The 23,540-nt window shown below is 34.5% G+C and overlaps 3 protein-coding genes, 1 long non-coding RNA gene and 1 pseudogene across 8 annotated transcripts in view; 3 read left to right on the top strand and 2 right to left on the bottom strand.

Annotated features, from left to right (window-relative positions):
- The window catches only part of DppIII (dipeptidyl peptidase 3), a 171,283-nt gene extending 167,430 nt beyond the window's left edge, over positions 1–3,853 (bottom strand). For 2 of the 3 annotated variants that reach the window (XR_003114417.1, XM_025308152.1), the window contains exon 1: positions 3,590–3,853. The gene's annotated coding sequence lies outside the window, so the exon portion shown is untranslated. The remainder of the gene's footprint in view (positions 1–3,589) is intronic. The other variant, XR_003114416.1, reaches the window with a different exon arrangement.
- A 944-nt stretch (positions 3,854–4,797) lies between these two features.
- LOC112590738 (uncharacterized) lies at positions 4,798–12,657 on the bottom strand. The gene is made up of 4 exons (XR_003114421.1): positions 12,560–12,657; positions 11,884–12,035; positions 6,171–6,324; positions 4,798–5,315 (listed from the first exon to the last, which is right to left on the bottom strand). It is a non-coding gene; the product is annotated as an uncharacterized LOC112590738 (long non-coding RNA).
- LOC112590736 (uncharacterized) lies at positions 6,858–8,480 on the top strand. Of its 2 annotated transcripts, none has more exons than XM_025308153.1 (3): positions 6,858–7,141; positions 7,471–7,774; positions 7,863–8,480. In XM_025308153.1, exons 2-3 carry the CDS (start codon positions 7,471–7,473, stop codon positions 8,180–8,182), a joined length of 624 nt encoding a protein of 207 aa, XP_025163938.1. In that variant the 5' UTR covers positions 6,858–7,141; the 3' UTR covers positions 8,183–8,480. The 2 variants fall into 2 exon arrangements, with proteins under 2 accessions (XP_025163938.1, XP_025163939.1); XM_025308154.1 differs by lacking the exon at positions 6,858–7,141 and adding an exon at positions 7,347–7,380.
- Positions 12,033–13,737, top strand: LOC112590737 (uncharacterized). 2 transcript variants are annotated; one of them, XR_003114420.1, is made up of 4 exons: positions 12,033–12,393; positions 12,467–12,508; positions 12,573–12,770; positions 13,626–13,733. XR_003114420.1 is itself a non-coding variant. In XM_025308155.1 (4 exons), the coding sequence occupies exons 1-3, from the start codon at positions 12,046–12,048 to the stop codon at positions 12,667–12,669; spliced, it is 477 nt and encodes a 158-aa protein (XP_025163940.1). In that variant the 5' UTR covers positions 12,033–12,045; the 3' UTR covers positions 12,670–12,770; positions 13,626–13,737. The 2 variants fall into 2 exon arrangements, 1 of the variants encoding a protein (XP_025163940.1); XM_025308155.1 differs by having other exon boundaries at positions 12,033–12,383; positions 13,626–13,737.
- A 1,986-nt stretch (positions 13,738–15,723) lies between these two features.
- On the top strand, positions 15,724–20,334 carry LOC112590739 (uncharacterized; annotated as a pseudogene).
- Positions 20,335–23,540: the final 3,206 nt, after the last annotated feature.

The raw sequence follows: 23,540 nt of genomic DNA, 5'->3' as shown, positions 1-23,540 counted from the left end.
AGTGATATTCCTTTCTCATAGTTTCGTCGCCTGGCATAATATCTTATGCTCTAATATTCGTCTCAAAGTTTTAAAATTTGAGTCAGGAAGACATTTCCGCAATTTTACGCTGTGCGTGTACACTGAGTCAACATCGCGGATTCAAACTGTTTACCGCACTTGTGTGAACATCTATACAAGTCATAAATGGCATCCAAGTTACATAGAAAACTCGAAAAAACGCTTCATTATATGTGTAATTCATGAATTTTGGCTAATACTGATCTGCAGCTCTTATTTTTCTTCGAAGGTAAATATTCGAAAAATATCCAGGATCCATCGCAAGGAGATGGCTGCAGTTCGGATCCCACCCGTGGCCTACCCCACCTAACCACCCAACCATAATGTATTGTACGTCCTGTTTTTGACACTAAGGGCACGTCGATTTATTATGTCCTTGGCTGTTTGTCTTTGGGAAGGTACTCTGATTTGATAATGAAACGTGGCATTTCACTTCTTGACTGTAATGTGTTCCTTATCTATTATACCATCTCTGTTAGTAAAGCCACAAACGGAAGAGGATGCTTCAGTAACAAGTTTTATAGTCCTTTTTACAGCTTATGTATGACATGGGGACTGCCTCAACTGTAAAGATTGGAATGCTGTTGGATCGACCACTGCTATCTGTAATTCATCATTCGAGAGATTCTTTAGAAGTGGGGAAGGTGTAACTTTAACTGTGTCCCAGTCTATAACATCGACATAGTTTGTTGCTGTTGTGTTTAATTTTAGAATATGGAACTGTCGAAAATTACTGGCATCTTTATTAGCTCTAGCCTGAAGGATTCTTGTAACTGCAAACTGCCTAATGTCTTGGCGTTCATCGAAGATCATCGCTATAAGATTTTCTGGATGCAATGAAAATGCATTTTTTTTAATAATTGTATCAATTTTTGCTCGCACATGAATAGGTAAGTATCGAGAATATTCAATGGCCTTCCTATTCAATGGCATATGCATTGCACATGCAAGCATACATACCTGGAAAGCCATTGAGTATTCTCGATACTTACCTATTCGTGTGCGAGCAAAAATTGATACAACTATCCAAAAAAATGCATTTTCATTGCATCCAGAAAATCTTATAGCGATGCTCTTCGATGAACGCCAACACATTAGGCAGCTTGCAGTTACAAGAATCCTTCAGGCTAGAGCTAATAAAGATGCCAGTAATTTTCGACAGTTCCATATTCCAAAATTAAACACAACAGCAACAGACTATGTCGATGTTATAGACTGAGACAAGGTTAAAGTTACATTTTCCCCGCTTCTAAAGAATCTCTCGAATGATGAATTACAGATGGCAGTGGTCGATCCAACAGCATTTCAATCTTTACAGTTGTGGCAGTCCCCATGTCATACACAAGCTGTAGAAAGGACTGTAAAGCTTATTACTGAAGCATCCTCTTCCGTTTGTGGCTTTACTAACAGAGATGGCATGATAAGGAACACATTACAGTCAAGAAATGAAATGCCACGTTTCATTACCAAATCAGAGTTCCTTCCCAAAGGCAAACAGCCAAGGACATAAATCGATGTGCCCTTAGTGTCAAAAACAGGACGTACAATACATTATGGTTGGGTAGGACATGGGTGGGATCTGAACTACAGCCATCTCCTTGCAATGGATCCTGGATATTTTTCGAATATTTACCTTCGAAGAAGAACTAAGAGCTGCAGATCAGTATTAGCTAAAATTCATGAATTACATGTATAATGAAGCGTTTTTTCGAGTTTTCTATGTAACTTGGATGCCATTTATGACTTGTATAGATGTTCATACAAGTGCGGTAAACAGTTTGAACCCGCAGTATTGGCTCAGTGTACATGCACAGCGTGTATTATGGAAATATCTTCCTGGCTCAAATTTCAAAACTTTGAGGCGAATATTAGAGCACAAGATATTGTGCCAGAAGGATGAAACTGTGAGAATAGAATATCACCGAGGAGTACATTTTCCACACCCAAGCATTTTTTATTTTTAAAAAATACTTTTTTCGCTATACCGTAATATATATCATTCATGATATAATCAACAAGAACAAATAATATGATTTCAATTATCGACCACCTTAAGAAACATTTCTAAAAATCTATCATCTTTATATATGTATGCCATTGTGGTTCCAAATATATCTGTTTTGTCATGGAAAGTACATGTATCTTGCCCAAAAATCCTAAGCAAATCATCATTCATACTAAAATCATCATTCATATTAAAGACTTCCTATGATGCATTTTCACTAATTTCGTCGATTTTACTACACATACTTACATGCTTATATATGTCAAGGGGTTGAAGAGGAGAGGGAGTAACACTATAGTGTGTCCATATATGTATTTATGTACTTTAAATCAGATTCTGAAGTCTTTTCATCCTTTATATTGAGTATATTTGGTTATATATCTATATACATACATATATATGCTGGTAGAGCTCCAAATACCTCCATTTAGGCAATCAACTAAATATTACTTCCAAAGGTCTAAGGAAGTGATTTCACTCATTTTGGTTTAATTTTGGAGAGGGCTGAAAACAGACCTTATTGACCTTCTTCCTTTGAAAAATAATTTTAATTAAACATTATATATGCTAACAGAGCAAATATTTCTTTCCTTTAACTGAATATTTATAATATAAATTTTTTACAATCAACATAATCAACATAAATATTTTACAATAAATGATAAATGCTTCATATAATCTTATATATAATTCACGAAAATATTCTTCCTTGAATCCATTATCTCATGAGTTCAATTGTATGTATCATTGACTCAAACATATTCATATTGAGTAAAATAAATAGATTTATATATACTGTACTATATTTATATTTAAATATAATATATCTCATCATTAAGGCAACTAAATATTTCTTCTCACTCAAATTAATTATTAAGTCCATTTAAATGACATTTCTGTAAATTGATATATATTTGCTTGATAACTTGTAATTGCACATATAGTTAAGTTGAATATTTCTTTAAATAAACATTCTTTTTTCAATGAAATATTTATATACTGCTTTGCAAATATTTTCCATCATATTATATAAAGTACTCTTGTAATAATTGTAACAATTAATTTGAATATATCTAAGGACAGGTTGTTCCAACTCCTTGGTAAGTTAACTGTTAGTTAAATCATGTCTTCGTTTAAATTGAAGGAAAAACAAAGATAAACATATGATTTAACTATCAGTTAACTTACCAAGAGGTTGGAACAACCAGCTCTCAATCTTGGATATGTTCATATACTTAGTAGGAAAAACTGTGATACACAATTTTTGCAACATATTGCATAAAAATGCGATCTTCTGTAATTTAGTTTTAAAGATTAACCTAATGCATTTCCAACTTAATATATAAATACAAATCTGCTATAAACTACGATTATTACTAATGTTATTAATGACGTAACTACATATTATCTTCAGCGTCTCAAATGGATCATTTAATCCGTAATTTTTACAAATTATGGGTTACAAAATACTTTTAATAAAAGTGTATGTCAAACATTTGGATTACTTTGGAATAATTTACTTACCAAGCAACTCAGTTAAACCAAATTGAAACAAAACCTGGAGAAAAAATAAATATAATATAAAAACTTTTATATTAACTTTGATTAAAGAATGAGATAAAACTTATTCCAAAATCAGTTCGGAAACTTTGGTTTTAGGCTACGTTACGATATCCACTGCCAATCAGTGTTGCCAACTCTGAATTTTAAAATCCGTCAAATGCTTCTCCAAAAAACCCCAGAAATAAGCTAAAATTAATAAATGTGTGTGTGTGTGCACGCGCGCTATGCATACGTGTGCATATGTTTTTAAGAACGGAATTAAAATAAATACATAATTAGTTTTATTGTTGATTAATTTTATTCATAATAATATAATTATATTATATTATTGATACAATATCGCTTTTATATACACCCAGATAGCCAAATCTGTTCTGCCAAATAAAGCCAAAGATTTGCTTACAAGATTTGTTGGTAAATTTAGAACAAATTTGGAATAAACCTTGTTTTATCAAAGAATGTCCATAAATTGGTAGCATTTATGTAGCAAAGTTTGCGCACATAACATGATACCAAATTGACGCCAAGTAACACGCAACGCTTGCTACCAAAATTGACAGCAAATTGGCGTCAAACATCGAGCACACCTTGGATACGCCTCATTGATGCCAAATTAATGCCAAATAACGAGCAAACTTTAGCGCCAAGATCCCAGCAAGGCTTGCGGACAAAACATCACACCAAATTGTCACCAAATACCGAGCAAACTTCGGCGACAATACTCCACAGCAAATTGACGCCAAATACCGAGCAAAGCTTGGCGACAAAACCTTGCAGCAAGTTGACGTCAAATACCGAGCAAAGCTTAGTGACAAAATTCCACAGCAAATTGGCGCCAAATATCGAGCAGATTCTGCCATATTTATTTATTACCCCCCTCCCACTTCAACCAAGTAGGTTAGGTTCAAGTAAAGCAAGGAGTACAGATTTTGGCCAAGTGTATAATGTACAATGCAAAAGCAAATGAATTTATTAGAATCATTCATTGTTTACGTACAGCTGGAAATGACTTCTGATAATGCATTTGCTTGTCAATTATATATTATGCACGAATCTGTATTCCCCGCTTAATTATTAAGTAAAATCAAATATGTTAATAAATTTTTATTAATATTTTACAAATTTATTATACTTAATGATTTATTATTATTGTAACAATTTTTTTTAATTTGTTTCAATGTCGAAAATACACTAAAATATAAGGCTAATATTACATCTGTCGCACGATCACGATTGTCGTACAATCTTTTCGAATACGTTGATTAGTTAACAAACAATATTTCTAGGATTGCTCCGCGCACGCCAATCAATGTATCCGAAAAGCTTGTCGTACGATACATGTAATATTAGCCTAAGTTGGCACTAAAAAGTACCGATCCAGATATTGGCATTCAAAAATGTCTTTTATTGCACTGAGGTGTTCCCGTTATGTTTTAAAAATAGGCGCTGACAAGTACCGATTTATTTCTCTCTCTTGGAGAAGAGAACGTGTGGTATGTGCTTGCGTGTGTGTGTGTGTGTACGCGTGTGTGTGTGCGTGCATGTTGCACCCTCCTCTCTCTCTCTCTTTCTCTCTCTCTCCCTCTCCCCCTCTCTCTCTCGCTCTCCCTCTCCCTCTCCCTCTCTCTCTCTCTCGATCTCCTGCGACCGTGAGTGTTGTCTTCGACCTCATCCTCGTCCCATGCATCTGTAAATTTAGAAATTTTTTATATTTTTTAATATATATGACGGACGCGATTAATAGATGAGGTCAAATAACATACAGGGAACGAAAATGAAAAATTGAAGAACATATAACTTTACTACCAGTAATCAGTGAGGAATGATCCCTGCTGTAAATGCTTTGCTACATTTCTCTCTTACATGACCCTATTTCTGTATTATTTCATGAATGTAGGCATTTTTCAGTGATATTCAATATATACATATTAAACAACATACCGTGAAATGTATTGAATATTACAGGAAACTGTATACATTGGCTGCGTTCAGAAGAATAAAATGATCAGTGAACGGTTTAGTGATTCTCGCTCCTGATTGGCAAATACTTCTGGGCCTATGAAAAATATAAAAGAATGCTCCAGTCACAGACAAAATAATCACTAAGCGCTCACTGATCACTTTGTTCTGCTGAACGCAGCCATTAACGAAATAATATTGAAATTGCGTCATATGTGAGGGAGAAATTCAGCTAAATATTTCCAGCAGATGTATCACTCCTCACTGTTCAGATACCACACAATATTTACAAGATATTTTAAAAACATAAATGTTGGATATATTATAAATATTCCAATGTTTGAGATTTTCAACTATGGAAAAAATATGATAAATATCTAAAAATATTTATGATATTGTTCATACATCTTTTATAAATCGGAATTCTTTTTATAAACATACGTATGACAAACATGTTTAGATATTTACCATACCCTTTTCATGCCTGAAAATGTCGGACATTAGAATATTTACGAAATATTCAACATCTATATTTTCACAATATCTTGTAAATATTGCGTGTTTATTCAACAGTGCTATATACCTTATGTCGGGTCTTGCTGGTCCTGCTCCTCTTCCTCGTCTGCACGCTCGTCGCTCCATAAGTCGCGCTGTATCCTTGGGCCGGCTGCCGTTCTACGTTGATTATGTCCTCTGTGGCGGTGTCGTTCCTTCGCTGTCCGAAGAGCGTCTTGCATCTGTATTAGAGATGTCGATATCGGAAAAAAATATCGCATTTGAATACATTCGCCAAATTTAAAAGTACTCATATCGATATCGAATAAGTAGTCAAAATATCGAATAAATGTCGAATAATTCGGTAGCCAATAAGAACCCAGCAAACACAATAAGCCTGTTCGTTTTGTCTGCACTGCTGAACTGATGCATTAAGTTAAAGTGAGACAAACATAGGTTTTCTCACTTCAACTTGTTGCACCAGTTCAACAGTGCAGACAAAACGAACAGGCCTAATATTACATGTAACGTGCATGTTAGTTGTAATTTTCTACTCAACAATATAACTGTTATTGTTGAGTAGGAAATTATTACTAACATACATGTTATATGTAATATTGGCTGCGTTCAGCAGAACAAAATGATCAGTGAGCGCTTAGTGATTGTCTGTGACTGAAGCATTCTTTTAGATCCTTCATAGACCCAGGAGTATTTACCAATCAGGAGCGAGAATCACTAAGTGCTCACTAATCACTTTGTTCTGCTGAACGCAGCCAATCAGAATGTAACATTTCTAGTATGTCACTAAAACTAGCATGAAAACAAGCACCGTGTGCTACTGACTTTAGCTTTATATTGGGTGCTTTCCATTTATATCACTTCTGTTGAAACTTGTGTCGACTTGAATTAGTTGGAGTCGGTAACTTCAATGTGATAAATGGAAAGCATTTGCGATGCGTAGAAGTTGTTGCGCGAAATACAAACACAGTCATTCATTATTTGTTTTGGGGAAGATTATAATAAGTAATATAAAATTTATTATAAGACATAAATATAAAGGTATATTCAAATTTTAATTATATCATGTAAAAATATTAAACCTATACACACATATATATATATATATATATATATATATGATACATATTACACAAACAAATGTAACATGTGTGGTGGTCACGCTACAGCCGGCGACCCAAACATGTAACATATTTATTTGTTATAATTTCCTACAATACTTATGTAACATATATATTATAAAACGGTTATATTATTGAATAAGAAATTACAACTAATAGGTATGTTATATTGTGTTTGCTGGGATTTACTACTGTTGATTGAAGAGGTTATGTGTGCATATAACTAATAGATGGAATTTTCTGTGATAGATGGAAGAAGATAATTTGCCTAACGCAATTAATTTCTTGTTGGAAAACAATGAAAGTAGCAGCAGCAGTCATTATAATAATGATGCTATCAGTAATAGTAGTGTTTCTACAGATGAAGACCAAAATCAATTTTTAGAAAATGATTGGTTTCAAGAAGATTTACTGTTTCCTCTTCTTCAGTTATTATTAAACGGTCGTAGAAGAGAGCATGTGCAGAATTTTCTTAACGTAGTGCATGCAAAAAATAATGTTGAATTTAGAGAAGATTTCAGATTAAGTCGTCCAACTGTATACATGTTATTAGGTAATTATTATTCATAATATTATAATGGTTTTATAATGTATTCATAATAAAGTAATATAAAATAATTTTCATTATTTGATATTTTCAGAATCTTTAGAGACTAGCGGATTTATACCAACACATGAATTTGGGAAAGAAAAAAAACCTGCGGAATTATGTCTGCTGATGACTCTCTGGTTTTTAAGTAACAAAGAACCACATCGAACCCTGTCTAATCTCTTTGATATATCATTGTCATCTGTATTTCGCATCATACGTCGAGTTATAAATTGGCTAATAACTTTGGTTCCTGATGTCATTACATGGCCTAAAGGAAATCATATAATACGAATATCTCGTGGATTTGAAGAAGTAGCTGGAATTCGGAACTGCGTTGGAGCAATAGATGGCTCGCATATTTATAAATAAACCCGAGGAAAATAGTAGAATATATTTTAACAGAAAACAGTATTATTCAATTCTTTTACAGGCTGTTAGTGATTGTAACACTAGATTTATTAGCGCATATTGTGGTGATCCGGGATCGTATCATGATGTTCGAATGTTAAGAAGATCAGAACTTTTTTATTTTGCTGAACAAGAAAGAGAAAATATTTTTCCAAATAATACGTTTTTATTAGGAGATAAAGGTTATAACGGAGTAGCAGAAAAATGGATTGTCAGTCCTTTCAGAGATAATGGTAATCTTACGATTGAGCAAGAAACGTTTAATAGGAAAATATCTGTAACTCGAGTAGTTGTTGAAAAAGCTTTTGGTATTTTAAAAGGTCGATTTCGACAATTACACAAATTACCGTTACGTGATATCCCTTTTATGACTCAGATTATAGTAAGCTGTTGTGTACTTCATAATATATATTTAGATAGTGGAGATAATGGCGATGATTTTTATGATGAAGATCTCGTTGCAGAACTTAATCCGATACAAAATTATGATGAAAGAGAGGAAATGTTATACGGAGAAAATTTGGATCGTCGAACTTTGTTATTTAGAGAAATGTTTCCTTGAAATATTTGCTTAGATTAATTTATATGATATGATTGTTTAAAAGTAAATGAGTACAATAACAAAAATAAAAAGATATATTCACAAAATGGCACTTGTAATCGATTAAGCACACCTCTAAAATATTCCGAACATTTTCCTTTTGCTCTAACAATCAATAAATGACCGTAAAATTCACATGACATAATAATGAGGAAATGTACGTTAAAAAGGGAGATTGTGTGTAACTTAAAAACAATAAGGAAAAATATTTATCTAATAATATTTTATTTTATATAAGAACTTAAAATTATTTTGTAATAAAATATAACATATTGAATGAGCAACTCTTTTGACTTTCATACAACTTAAAGTTTATATTAGTTTATTTTATTTTAATATTTATTTTGTAATCAGTAAACTTATAAATAATAATATATATTTTGTACTTTGTACATGTCTAAATAATATTTTAAAGCAATTATCGAAAGTGAACATAATCAACACAAAATTTCAGTCTTGTCAGCACCTTAAAATTATTTTAAACTTAATTATTATAATTCTTTAATAAATATTTCCAACGTTGGAATAGTTATAATTAATATAAATACATAAATTTTTCTAAACGAAACTAATTTTAAATTCTTTAATCACATTAAACAAAATCTTAATAATATAAAAGAATACTTTTTATCTATTCATTTAGCTTTATCAAAATTATTTTCGCACACATACGTGCAATTATTGCACTGTGTTGAATAGCAAACATTTTCAACTAAATAAGAACTGTTACGTTTTTATTAATAACCCATACAGCATAGATCTCCAAGGACATTCTAAAGACATCCTGAAGACGTCTCTACGTTCTAAGAACGTTCTTAAGACGTCCTGAAGACGTTCCTTGAGATTTAGTGCTGTTTGGGAACTTTTAAATTATCTTTCTGTACTATTCTTAAAAAAATTTTTTTTGTTCGAATGTTTTCAAAACATTTTACTTGCTTCTATAAGTATAATTAAATATTATTACAAGTAAATAAAAAATATCACTGTTCTTGAATATTTGGTTTAGAAAATACTGCTTCGAGATTGAATAATATTTCTTAATATATCACATTTTTCTTTTTCAATAGACATTTTCTCTCGATGTAGCTCTATCTTTTGCCTTAATCTTTGCTCTCGAATAACATTATCTTCTTTTTCAAATGTATCTTTTCTCTCTTTAATTCAAGTTCTTCCGTTTTTCTTTTAGATTCCATTTCATCAAAATTTTTCCTATCTTCATATTTTTGTTGCATAAGTTGAAGATGTTGTAGCCATTGGTGTTCTAATTCTACTTTTGAACGAGCTATTTGTGAACCTGTTCCATGTGGTCTTTTCTTTCGTACTGTTTTTCTTTCTGTATATTTTTCGTTACTACTCTTTTCTTCTTCCATGCTGACATTTTCTAATTCATTACTGACTACTTCACTTATATTTTGCGTTTCAGATTGATTGGATACACTATGCTCCAATATTGGTGAGTTAAAGCAATTTTCTTTATTGATATTACCATGTATATCACCTAAAATATCCATTAATCGCTTTTCGAATTCATCAAACATCTTTGGAGCATTTCCACTTCTACAATTGTGATCTTTATTTTTATTATATGATTTTTTAACGCACTAAATTTCCATCTAACTTGGTCACCTGTTAACTGCAGAGATGAGTTAAAAAATACATATAGTACATGTGTAATAAATATAATATAATGTAATAAATAAATATAATATAAATATAATATAATATAATGTTTTATAAACTTACTAGTGCATTAGATAATGAGAATTCATTAAGGTCAGTAGCTATAGATTGCCAAAATCTTTTATTTTTTTTGTATTATCCACTTCAATATTTCGAGCTTCATAAGCAGACAGAAGAGCAAAAGTAGCTTGCTTAGTCCATATAAATTTACACTCCTGCAATTCTTGCTGTAAAATTGTTGCATACGGCCTTCTTTGTATTTGCTGTCCATTAATATAACTATTTTCTTGGGACAGATTGATAGAATCCGCTTTTTGTTGTACATTATTACAATTTGTACTATTTTTATCAATATTCTTGAAAACAATTTTTCCTGCAGTTTGCAATGCTTACAAGTCCTTCATTGAAATAATCTATAATATTACAAAACCAAAAAATACTCAATTAGAAATAAATAACTTACATTGATATACTTTTACCGAGTATTTCAATAATTCAATTTTGCTGTTATCACTATTCTAAATAATATATTTTATACAAAACAAATATAATATTAAAAAAGCATTACAAATAATTATGAAACAAATATTTGTTTTACATACCTTTATTGCCATTATTATATGAATATATTTTTCTTTTCGGTTGATACACGATTAATATACAATGTCGGTATAATCAAGACTATAGTGATTTTACATATTTATTGTACTCTAGGACTTTTTTCTTCGTCTATATTGGCAACTTCGCTCAACCCTCAGCAAAGGCAGAGTTATTCCAAGTCGACTTAAGTAACCAACACATTGCGACACAAATTAAATGGAAAGCAGAAATGACACTATAAGTCGACTTAAGTCGACTTGTGTCACTAAATGGAAAGCACCCATTAAAAAAATCACTTTTAAAAAAATATTCAATAAATATTCGCTGAAAAATATATTTATTCGATTTTTATTCATATATTTTCTATTCGATATTTGTATATCGATTATTTGATAATTTCGAATATCGATAAACATCTCTAATCTGTATTTAGAACTCGGAACGTTGAAGCCATTGAAATGTTCTTGAAAGCAACGTCGTTTTGCGGCTGGAATTCCTTTTTCGCATAATTCATACACTTATGTTTTGCTTTTCGGTATCTTGTGAAAAGTAATTTTATATCCTCGTGTACAAATATTGTGTATGTGAATAATATCTGTTTTACCTATTCAAGTATTCATATTCTTAACCTCTTTTTCGCGACAAGTGTTAACAGCAAATATAAAAAAGTCCTTTGAGAAGGACATATATAATCACCACTTTCTAAATAAAAGGGCAATGGTAAGACAATTACATAAGATTATGTCGTTATCATTTGATACAGGCACATAGTTTTACTTACAGATGGAAGAACGACCAAAGCGTATAATTACAAAGCCAACAAGCTACCAGACATCATCAGACGAGGCTCCTCCAGTATGCAAACGGGCTGCATCTGTGCCAAACACCACGGCAGGAAGCATCGAAGAGGACATCAGAGATATACGGGCCACCCTGGACAAGAATGCAAACAACGATATATATTTATTTACTAATACTACACAAAACATATCATCGCGCACACACGCATATAATTTCACACACATTACTCCCACAGCATCTGTCCACCCAGCACAAGACACACCGATTCATACTTCTCACACTACATGTACACCTCACGAAAATGAACACTTGTACTACACTAATGATATATATACTGAGTTGCAGGGTACTTCGCGCCCATGGACAACGCAGGGGCACACGCAGCATCAGGTTCCATCAGGAGCGTCTATCTTACGAGCAATATGAAGAGCGGCTATCTTATGGCCAACATGCACGAATAACACAGAAGGCGGACAATCAGTATGTCTTTGTGCGTATTTAAAAATATAACAGTAACGAAAATTGTAAAAGAACATTTATAAAAACGTTATTTTTGTGCACAGGGAAAACAACGATCGTTGGGAGCGCATGGAAAAGAGACTTACGTGAGTATGTACTATATACTGACAAAATGATTTATAAAATTATCTTTTTACCCTTTCTTCACAGGAAGATGGCCTCAGTGGCCTCAACGTTCAGAGTTCCAAATACAGATGCAAGACGCTCTTCGGACAGCGAAGGAACGACACCGCCACAGAGGACATAATCAACGTAGAACGGCAGCCGGCCCAAGGATACAGCGCGACTTATGGAGCGACGAGCGTGCAGACGAGGAAGAGGAGCAGGACCAGCAAGACCCGACATAAGGTATATAGCACTGTTGAATAAACACGCAATATTTACAAGATATTGTGAAAATATAGATGTTGAATATTTCGTAAATATTCTAATGTCCGACATTTTCAGGCATGAAAAGGGTATGGTAAATATCTAAACATGTTTGTCATACGTATGTTTATAAAAAGAATTCCGATTTATAAAAGATGTATGAACAATATCATAAATATTTTTAGATATTTATCATATTTTTTCCATAGTTGAAAATCTCAAACATTGGAATATTTATAATATATCCAACATTTATGTTTTTAAAATATCTTGTAAATATTGTGTGGTATCTGAACAGTGAGGAGTGATACATCTGCTGGAAATATTTAGCTGAATTTCTCCCTCACATATGACGCAATTTCAATATTATTTCGTTAATGGCTGCGTTCAGCAGAACAAAGTGATCAGTGAGCGCTTAGTGATTATTTTGTCTGTGACTGGAGCATTCTTTTATATTTTTCATAGGCCCAGAAGTATTTGCCAATCAGGAGCGAGAATCACTAAACCGTTCACTGATCATTTTATTCTTCTGAACGCAGCCAATGTATACAGTTTCCTGTAATATTCAATACATTTCACGGTATGTTGTTTAATATGTATATATTGAATATCACTGAAAAATGCCTACATTCATGAAATAATACAGAAATAGGGTCATGTAAGAGAGAAATGTAGCAAAGCATTTACAGCAGGGATCATTCCTCACTGATTACTGGTAGTAAAGTTATATGTTCTTCAATTTTTCATTTTCGTTCCCTGTATGTTATTTGACCTCATCTATTAATCGCGTCCGTCATATATATTAAAAAATATAAAAAATTTCTAAATTTACAGATGCATGGGACGAGGATGAGGTCGAAGACAACACTCACGGTCGCAGGAGATCGAGAGAGAGAGAGAGGGAGAGGGAGAGGGAGAGCGAGAGAGAGAGGGGGAGAGGGAGAGAGAGAGAGAGAGAGAGGAGGGTGCAACATGCACGCACACACACGCGTACACACACACACACACGCAAGCACATACCACACGTTCTCTTCTCCAAGAGAGAGAAGTAAATCGGTACTTGTCAGCGCCTATTTTTAAAACATAACGGGAACACCTCAGTGCAATAAAAGACATTTTTGAATGCCAATATCTGGATCGGTACTTTTTAGTGCCAACTTAGGCTAATATTACATGTATCGTACGACAAGCTTTTCGGATACATTGATTGGCGTGCGCGGAGCAATCCTAGAAATATTGTTTGTTAACTAATCAACGTATTCGAAAAGATTGTACGACAATCGTGATCGTGCGACAGATGTAATATTAGCCTTATATTTTAGTGTATTTTCGACATTGAAACAAATTAAAAAAAATTGTTACAATAATAATAAATCATTAAGTATAATAAATTTGTAAAATATTAATAAAAATTTATTAACATATTTGATTTTACTTAATAATTAAGCGGGGAATACAGATTCGTGCATAATATATAATTGACAAGCAAATGCATTATCAGAAGTCATTTCCAGCTGTACGTAAACAATGAATGATTCTAATAAATTCATTTGCTTTTGCATTGTACATTATACACTTGGCCAAAATCTGTACTCCTTGCTTTACTTAAACCTAACCTACCTGGTTGAAGTGGGAGGGGTGTAATAAATGAATATGGCAGAATCTGCTCGATATTTGGCGCCAATTTGCTGTGGAATTTTGTCACTAAGCTTTGCTCGGTATTTGACGTCAACTTGCTGCAAGGTTTTGTCGCCAAGCTTTGCTCGGTATTTGGCATCAATTTGCTGTAGGGTTTTATCGCCAAGCTTTGCTCTGTATTTGGCGTCAATTTGCTGTGGAGTATTATCGCCGAAGTTTCCTCGGTATTTGGTGACAATTTGGTGTGATGTTTTGTTCGTAAGCCTTGCTGGGGTCTTGGCGCCAATTTGCTGTGGAGTTTTGTCAGCCAGTCTTGCTCATTATTTGGCGCCAGTTTTCTATATAGTTTTGTCAGTAAGCCTTGCTCATTATTTGGCCTCAATTTGGCATCAGAATATGTATACAAGCTTTGCTAACAAATTCTGATGCTATTGAGGACACAGATGGCACCGGATTTAACAGCAAACTTTGTACAATTTTGGTGCCAATTTGGCGACAATTTGCTACCAAATTGTTTGCTGGGTATGACTTGTCTTTAGTAAGTATATATGAATATATATATTATTTATTTTCCATACAACATATTTTTATTTGATAGTCTATTGTAAGTTATTGAGGTTAAATTACGTTAATTGATATTCTCCACATGGTAAGTGAATAGTGACATTGTTACTATTTAATTTATTATGAAATAGGTAATTATACAGAATACCCTCCTCACCTCCGATATCGACGAAAAAATATTTAATCGACGCGTTTTTGCAAGAAAAACAACTTTCCTATTTGAAAAAATCATCGCTCTACTTTGTGGAGCGAGATATAAATTGTTAAAGTTGATGACAATTTAGGTTAGGAAGTCTGTCACGAAGGCGACAGTGGCACAAGATTTGAAGCATGTTTTTATTCATCGCCGGATTCAGAGACTAATCATAATGAAATTTCACTTAACAAATAAAGTGAGGAACAGACAAAAACGCAACTAGAGCCTTACTCTTTCAAGTTCAAAGGTATTTCAATTTCAACAATCAAAGATATTTTACATTTTAGGTAGTTATGGTTTTGATGTTCTTTTCACGTTTTCAATGAATATGTTTTGTTTTATGTCAGGTCAGGTAATTTTAGATGCAAACAATGTCATAATGAAATTATGCTGAATAGCACAGTACTTCTGGAGCTAAGCAAAAAGTTGGATTCAGTGTTGATTAATCAGACAATCATTATGCGGTCTGTCAACCCAGATCGTGCCAAGTCTATGTCTATGTCTATATCTTCTAATATTCCAAATATTCCTCTAAAGACAAAAGAAAACTTTCAAAAGATGGAAATATTTTTGACAGCTAATCGTATTAATTTTGAAGCTGTGATAAGTCCCATGTAATATTAATTTTAAGATGTATAATATACAGAGTGTCTCATAACTAACCTGGCAGAGCTCGTGGAGACATAGAGCGGGTTAAGACAAATATAAAAGTCCCATACCGTTTTGTGAGATTCGCAATAATTATCGAGTTATTAATGACAGAAATTAGAGGAATGAGCGCGCACCGAAACGTTATGGGAGGAGCATCTAGCCGCTCAGGCTAGAGAGCACTGCCCAGTCGACAAAGGAACTGTTGCCGGCGCGCGGCGAGGGGAAGGACAACGCGCCGATGTTTATGTCCTTACCTCGCCGCTCCTACATCCCGCCGCACCGCGTCTATGCTCGCGCCGAAATGGCCGCTGAATATTCGCGATTACAATTACGAGATTATTTTATGAGGTACCACAGACAGCTCATATTGAATTATAAAGTTCAAGGTTCAAAAGTTCTTTGATCAAGGAAAACATCGAAAAGGAGAAAGCGATAGAGAGCGATGAGATCTACAGAAATTCTCATTGTTTTCTATCGCAATCTATCGTTTTGCTGCATCGGATCCGAAAGAAATGATATCGCGTAAAGACAGAGTACGATGAACACTTTTCATCGTACTCTATTGTACTCTATCGTTAGGAGAATATTTAATTGTTAGAGTATGATATCGTTAGATATTGTTAGAGTATGAATTCGCGTAGAGACTCATCGTGTCCTATCGTTTTATTCAAGTCTACACGGAAAATATGTTTGGTTGAATGAACCAATTTTCTGACGAAATGAGAGAGAGAGAGAGAGAGAGAGAGAGAACGATTAAGAAATTTCGATTGAAAATAGCACAATTTTGTTTAAGTTAACCATAAACCTTGATGAATTAGACTCAGTGTTAATATTTTCAGTTAATATTTCTCTGTATCGTTCATATTTCATTTGCAAGCTGTATCATGGACCAAACATTTTTATTATATATCGTGCATAAATTGTTGTCTTATATCGTAATTCTTGTCAGTGGTATATTAACGACAGAAGAAACTGGAAATTCTGTATCGTACAATTGCGAAAAGAGGACCATCGTTGTCAATGGTGCACCAACGATACTCGGCATAAAATTGATTCCTAGGTATAATCGCGATACAACGCAAATCCGAGTGTGTTATTTTGACACGCATAAATGTATGATTGATTGACGCTTTCTTTACACGTTTCTTGTCGTTGAATCGTGCAAAAAAAACATTTTATAGTTAAATATTTCACGCATCTCCCTAATTTTTTAATAAAATAAATAAAATAATTGCCCTTTCGGAAGTTTATTATTTATCGCATCGGATTTTCTTGTCGTTTCGTGTCATTTCTTACTTTAGGAATTGTGAATTAACGATTGATTCTTTATGTTCTCCTTTGGTATCTTATTAAAAAATTAGGGAGATGCATGAAATATTTAACTATAAAATGTTTTTTTTGCACGATTCAACGACAAGAAACGTGTAAAGAAAGCGTCAATCAATCATACATTTATGCGTGTCAAAATAACACACTCGGATTTGCGTTGTATCGCGATTATACCTAGGAATCAATTTTATGCCGAGTATCGTTGGTGCACCATTGACAACGATGGTCCTCTTTTCGCAATTGTACGATACAGAATTTCCAGTTTCTTCTGTCGTTAATATACCACTGACAAGAATTACGATATAAGACAACAATTTATGCACGATATATGATAAAAATGTTTGGTCCATGATACAGCTTGCAAATGAAATATGAACGATACAGAGAAATATTAACTGAAAATATTAACACTGAGTCTAATTCATCAAGGTTTATGGTTAACTTAAACAAAATTGTGCTATTTTCAATCGAAATTTCTTAATCGTTCTCTCTCTCTCTCTCTCTCTCTCTCTCATTTCGTCAGAAAATTGGTTCATTCAACCAAACATATTTTCCGTGTAGACTTGAATAAAACGATAGGACACGATGAGTCTCTACGCGAATTCATACTCTAACAATATCTAACGATATCATACTCTATCAATTAAATATTCTCCTAACGATAGAGTACAATAGAGTACGATGAAAAGTGTTCATCGTACTCTGTCTTTACGCGATATCATTTCTTTCGGATCCGATGCAGCAAAACGATAGATTGCGATAGAAAACAATGAGAATTTCTGTAGATCTCATCGCTCTCTATCGCTTTCTCCTTTTCGATGTTTTCCTTGATCAAAGAACTTTTGAACCTTGAACTTTATAATTCAATATGAGCTGTCTGTGGTACCTCATAAAATAATCTCGTAATTGTAATCGCGAATATTCAGCGGCCATTTCGGCGCGAGCATAGACGCGGTGCGGCGGGATGTAGGAGCGGCGAGGTAAGGACATAAACATTGGCGCGTTGTCCTTCCCCTCGCCGCGCGCCGGCAACAGTTCCTTTGTCGACTGGGCAGTGCTCTCTAGCCTGAGCGGCTAGATGCTCCTCCCATAACGTTTCGGTGCGCGCTCATTCCTCTAATTTCTGTCATTAATAACTCGATAATTATTGCGAATCTCACAAAACGGTATGGGACTTTTATATTTGTCTTAACCCGCTCTATGTCTCCACGAGCTCTGCCAGGTTAGTTATGAGACACCCTGTATATTAAAAGTTTAAAGAATATATATTGGGTATGGGAATAAGTTTTAATCGTTTTTTATATAGATAAAAAACATAGTTTGAATATGAAAATATTAAATGATTTTATTCAAAATATTTTCCATCTGAAGCGACAACCTTCGCCCATCTTCCGGACAATAAACGGATTCCTCGAGTGAAGAATTCTATTTCTTTCGAGGCGATCCAGTTATCGACCCATTTTTGTATGCTGTCATATGAGGTGAAGCGCTCTGCAGTAAGTGCCGACTGCATCGACCGGAACAAATGATAGTCTGAAGGGGCAATGTCTGATGAATACGGCGGGTGGGGTAGGACCTCCCACCCCTTCCAAGTATGTCCGAACGGGTTGACCAACATGTGGCCTAGCGTTGTCGTGCTGCAAAATCAGCTTCTCGTATCTATCGCGCCATTCCGCCCGTTTTTCTTGAATAGCTTTCAAACGCATTAGTTGAAGTCAGTAACGTTGGGAATTGATAGTTTCGGACGGTTTCAGCAGCTCATAGTAGACTACACCCCGCATATCCCACCAGATACAGAGCATGACCTTTGACCCGTGAATATTGCGCTTTGGCGTTGATGGACCTGGTTCACTTGGCTTCACCCATGCTAGTTTACGTTTAGGAATGTCGTAGTGAATCCATTTCTCATCACCAGTGATGATCCGATGCAAAAAACTCTTTCTTTCTTGTCGTTGAAGCAACATTTCGCACGTGACCAAGCGCCTTTCAATGTCCCTTTCCTTCAACTTGTGTACCCAATTTTTTGCCTTCTGAACCATTCCCAGCGCATGTAGGCGTTTTCCAACGATGGATCGATCAACACCCAATGCTGCAGACATTCTTCAAGTGTCTGACATGGATCAATATCAAGCAACTTCTCAAGTTCCTCATTTTTGAACTTTTTGGGGCACCATCGCGTTCTTTGTCGTTGACATCGAAATCACCACTTTTGAAGCGTTGGAACCAATATCTGCAAGTTGGCTCCGATGGAGCATGGTCGCCGTAAACATCCACAAGCAAACGGCACGTTTCCGCAGCACTTTTCTTCAAAAGATAGTAGTGGAGAAGAACTTCCCACAAATGCTGCTTTTTTGGAACAAATTTCGACATTTTCGATGCGATATGAATACTTGCTGTTTGCACTCCAAACAAAAGTCTTATATTGCGTTTAACAGCTTACATATACACCTTTTAAATCCATGTATCGAAAGGTTAGAAAAGATGCAAGCGATACTATTAATGCTACCTATGGGGAAACGATTAAAACTTATTCCCATACCCAATAGTTATGATGATCATTCTATATCATTTTTTGTGCTCTAATAGCGAGATATAGTTCATTCTAAATGTGCCAGTGCTTTAAGCACATTTATACATACATTATCTGTTCCTTCAGAGCGCAGTATCATAGGAAACGTTTTGTCGAAGTTGATCTCAAATAGTCTTGCCAAACTGATAAGTTGGAGTGGGTCAGAAGACAATAAGATAAAGTTCTCAGAGACAAAATAATGTGAAATTGTATTTAGTAAGTTGTCAATTTTTTATTTATCACATAAATCTCGTTATTCTTATATTATTGGCACGAAGTTAATTTTTTTATTAGTACCCATATGATACATGAAATATACATATTATTGAAATATACATATTATTGCGTTTGTTTTATTAATAATATTATTATATTATAATTATTTTTGTATAATTATTTTGCAGGTGCAGTTAAATTACGATTTCCTCATAGCTTTCTTACTGACGCTAAAGCCAAAATCAAGCGTTGGTTCCAAACTGCGAATGGTAGAAGAGTTAATGAGTCTCATGACTCTGATGCTTAACACAATCCACTCACATATATTATAGTTTTTCGTTACTGATATTATGATTACAGAATTATTATTGATGTTAATTTTTTGTTTGTATTTTTTTAGGATGCGTTCCGTTGCTCGCATGAAACGCATGATACATACATTTATCTATAGTTCATATTACGTATATTATAGAAAATATACGCATCATGCGTTTAATGCAAGAAACGAAACGCATCCAATCTCTGACAAATTTAAATGGCTTAGTGAGAATCTTGATTTATTTCATGTGCAATACGTTATTTTTATAATGGAACACATAAATTTGTATACGAAGACTGATTTTTTCCTAATGTGGAAATCGTATCTCGTATTACACAGATATATATTTTATTAAAGTTTTTAATTTACTTGCTATGTACTGTTCCTGTCGGGTTCAGCCGACGACGATCGCGCGGTATCACACAGCGCTGTGCACGAAGGGCGCCAGTACGCGATCTGAATCGCTATAGAAATAGCGAGTGCCGAGCGAGTATGACGACACACAAAATAAGTTTATTCTTATATATACCGAAACAACTGTACACGGCGGCGAACAATCAAGCGATCGAACGAAAATCTTGAGGCGCCTTGTCCTGTTTGTAAGACGCGGACGCAAAGCTTGGAAAGCGTCTGACTTAACGTCCGATCGACGGAAATCGCTCTAGACCGGCGGACGTAAGGTGTCTCGCAACAAACGGCGCTCGCGGACGCGATGTTCGCCGACGGCGCACGTAAAATGGATATGATTATAAATCGTACAATACAAGACTCAAAAAGTAATGCATGTTAAATGCGTTGAGTGCTCGATGTATCGGTAGGTACAATCGAGCGTCGGAGAGTGACGTGCGGCTCAGGCGCGAAGACCAGAGAGTCACTTCACGAAATCGTAACCGAGTGCAACGAATGCAGCCACGATGAAGTAATAACACCGATAGTGTTAACCGAAAATTCAGTGAAGATCGCGCTCACCTGTTGCAATCGGAAGTAAAAGACCGCTCGGTAGAAAGCCCAAAAGCGCAGAGAGAGAGATGAAATTGCAGTCTCAATTATATCCTTTTTCAGCTCGAGCTGGCAGATAAGGATTGGCTGCAATCCGTTGGCCGTAACACGCCGTGATCGCATGCTCGGGGTCTGCCCGACATACACGGCAAATACGCGGTAATAAACATTGTTTCGAGCGTTTCTAACCGGGGATCCCGTGGCCCAACGTTCGGCGACGAGATCTCCGCTAGCCGAGCACGCATGGATCACGCGCAAGCTTCGTGAGGTCGAAGCTAGAAGAATATTTAGATTCTTCCAGAAAACCGTTGTGCACGCCATGACTCCGAACATGTACTAAATTTAGTTATTAACTAAATTTATATTTACCCTAATAGCTTCGTTATAAAGTCAAGTTTTCAGACTTTTTTTCTTTTAAATTTAGCAAGGATATATAAAACGTTTTCCAAAATTTTAGATGTCGCATTACATTTATGACAAGATTTGTGATCGCATTTATGACAAGATTTATAATGATTTGATATTATTTGTAATAATTGTTTATTTTGATTTAAAGTCTTTATATGATAACATAGCTTATATATTATTTTGTGTACTTTCCGCTTAACGCTCTCACGGATTGTATCAAATCTAAAATATACCAAAATAAAAAATCATATGTAATATATTTTTGTATTTAAATTGTCGGAAACGTCTCATTTGCTCACGTTGCAATTGGTCTTAGCCAATCAAATTACCTAATGGAATAAAGTTAAGTTTAAATTTGAGTAATATTATTGGCTGTGTCCAATCAAAACTGTGGTCAATTGGCATCCATTCAATTTATCTATATTTTTATTCCATATAATTTAATCTTGCATTTATTCTTACAAGAAATACTCAGTGAACACGAATAATGGTAACTTAAAACTAATGTTTTAATTTCCCATTTAATTATATAATTGTTACGTGACACATATTATATTTGTAATGTTGAATGGGAAATTATAGCATTGATATGTTAATGTTACTAGGTGTTCATTAGTATTCAATTTTACTTTGACATCAAATAATCATCAAAATGAGATCAAAATGATAATAAAAATGACCATCAACCTATGGGACGTTTTGCAGTCATTTCTACCGTCATTTTGATCACTCTTTTTGACATCATATCCCTCATCAATTTGATGGCAATTTGACATCATTTTGACTAGTTTGTTTTCACTGAGTATGACACTGAGCAGAGTTATTATATTATAGTCCCCAAGATCAAAAATATGCGTAGTTACGGGAACCACATCCAACCGCTGCGGAGGCGAATAAAAGACTTTCCGCACGGCAGAGGTTCACACGGTAGCAAAACAATGTGCTGTTTTGCAATAACCAATTAACACCAAAGTATCGATCTCGATGCCTTCAATGTATCGATATTCAATATATCGATGACGTCACAATGACATCATCTTGACATTACTACATAGAGTCTTGATGAATAATTGACTATTTAAAGTCAAAATGACATCTTTTTGATGTTATCGTGACTTTTTGTTCTCCTTGGAGAGCGGGCCCGAGGTGGCACCAATGATGCCAGAAAAGCACTCTGGTAGCACAGCACAGAGCGTGAGGGGTAGCGCACACAACGAGTGATTCCGTATCCGTAAGCGTTCGGTGCTTCGGCCGGCGTCGGGCTTTAGAAAAGAGCAGACGATGTCTGTTGTCTCTGTCTTCGCCGAGCGATACATATAGCTAACTCCGCCGGTCGCGGGAATCTCGCGCTATAGACTTCTCTTTATATTTTGCTGCTCGTAGACCTGTCTCGCGTATTTAGAAACATTATAAAATAATTCTTATGTTGTTCAGAGTATGCATTGTTAAAGTTGTAGATATAGAAATATTGTATGGGTAGTAAATAAATGAGTTTTGCCTGAAATCGGCGAGTTTTCGTGTATTTGAAATAAGTTTGCTATATTTCTGAGTACTATATTCAAAGATATTGTAAAAAATGCCGGTATTATTAATATAATATAATTATGCAATCCGTTACACAATAATAATAATGCCCGGCACACTGCAGAATATCCGTAAACATACTCGGAAATACACCAAAAACGTTTTGGAATAACGAATACTTTCAGATTTCGGCCAGCATCTGTTACTTTTCTATTGAAAAACACAGTGCTCGAGAATATTAATTTATTTAACAATCACGATACAAGAGCGGTAGTGCTTCCTAGCATAGTCTAGTGATTATATTACTTGATTATATCTCCATACTTCTATATCCTG

Source organism: Harpegnathos saltator, unplaced genomic scaffold (genome assembly GCF_003227715.2).
Source record: "Harpegnathos saltator strain DR-91 unplaced genomic scaffold, Hsal_v8.6 scaffold14, whole genome shotgun sequence".
Taxonomy (NCBI): Eukaryota; Metazoa; Arthropoda; class Insecta; order Hymenoptera; family Formicidae; genus Harpegnathos; species Harpegnathos saltator.
This window is presented reverse-complemented; position numbering and strand designations above follow the sequence as displayed.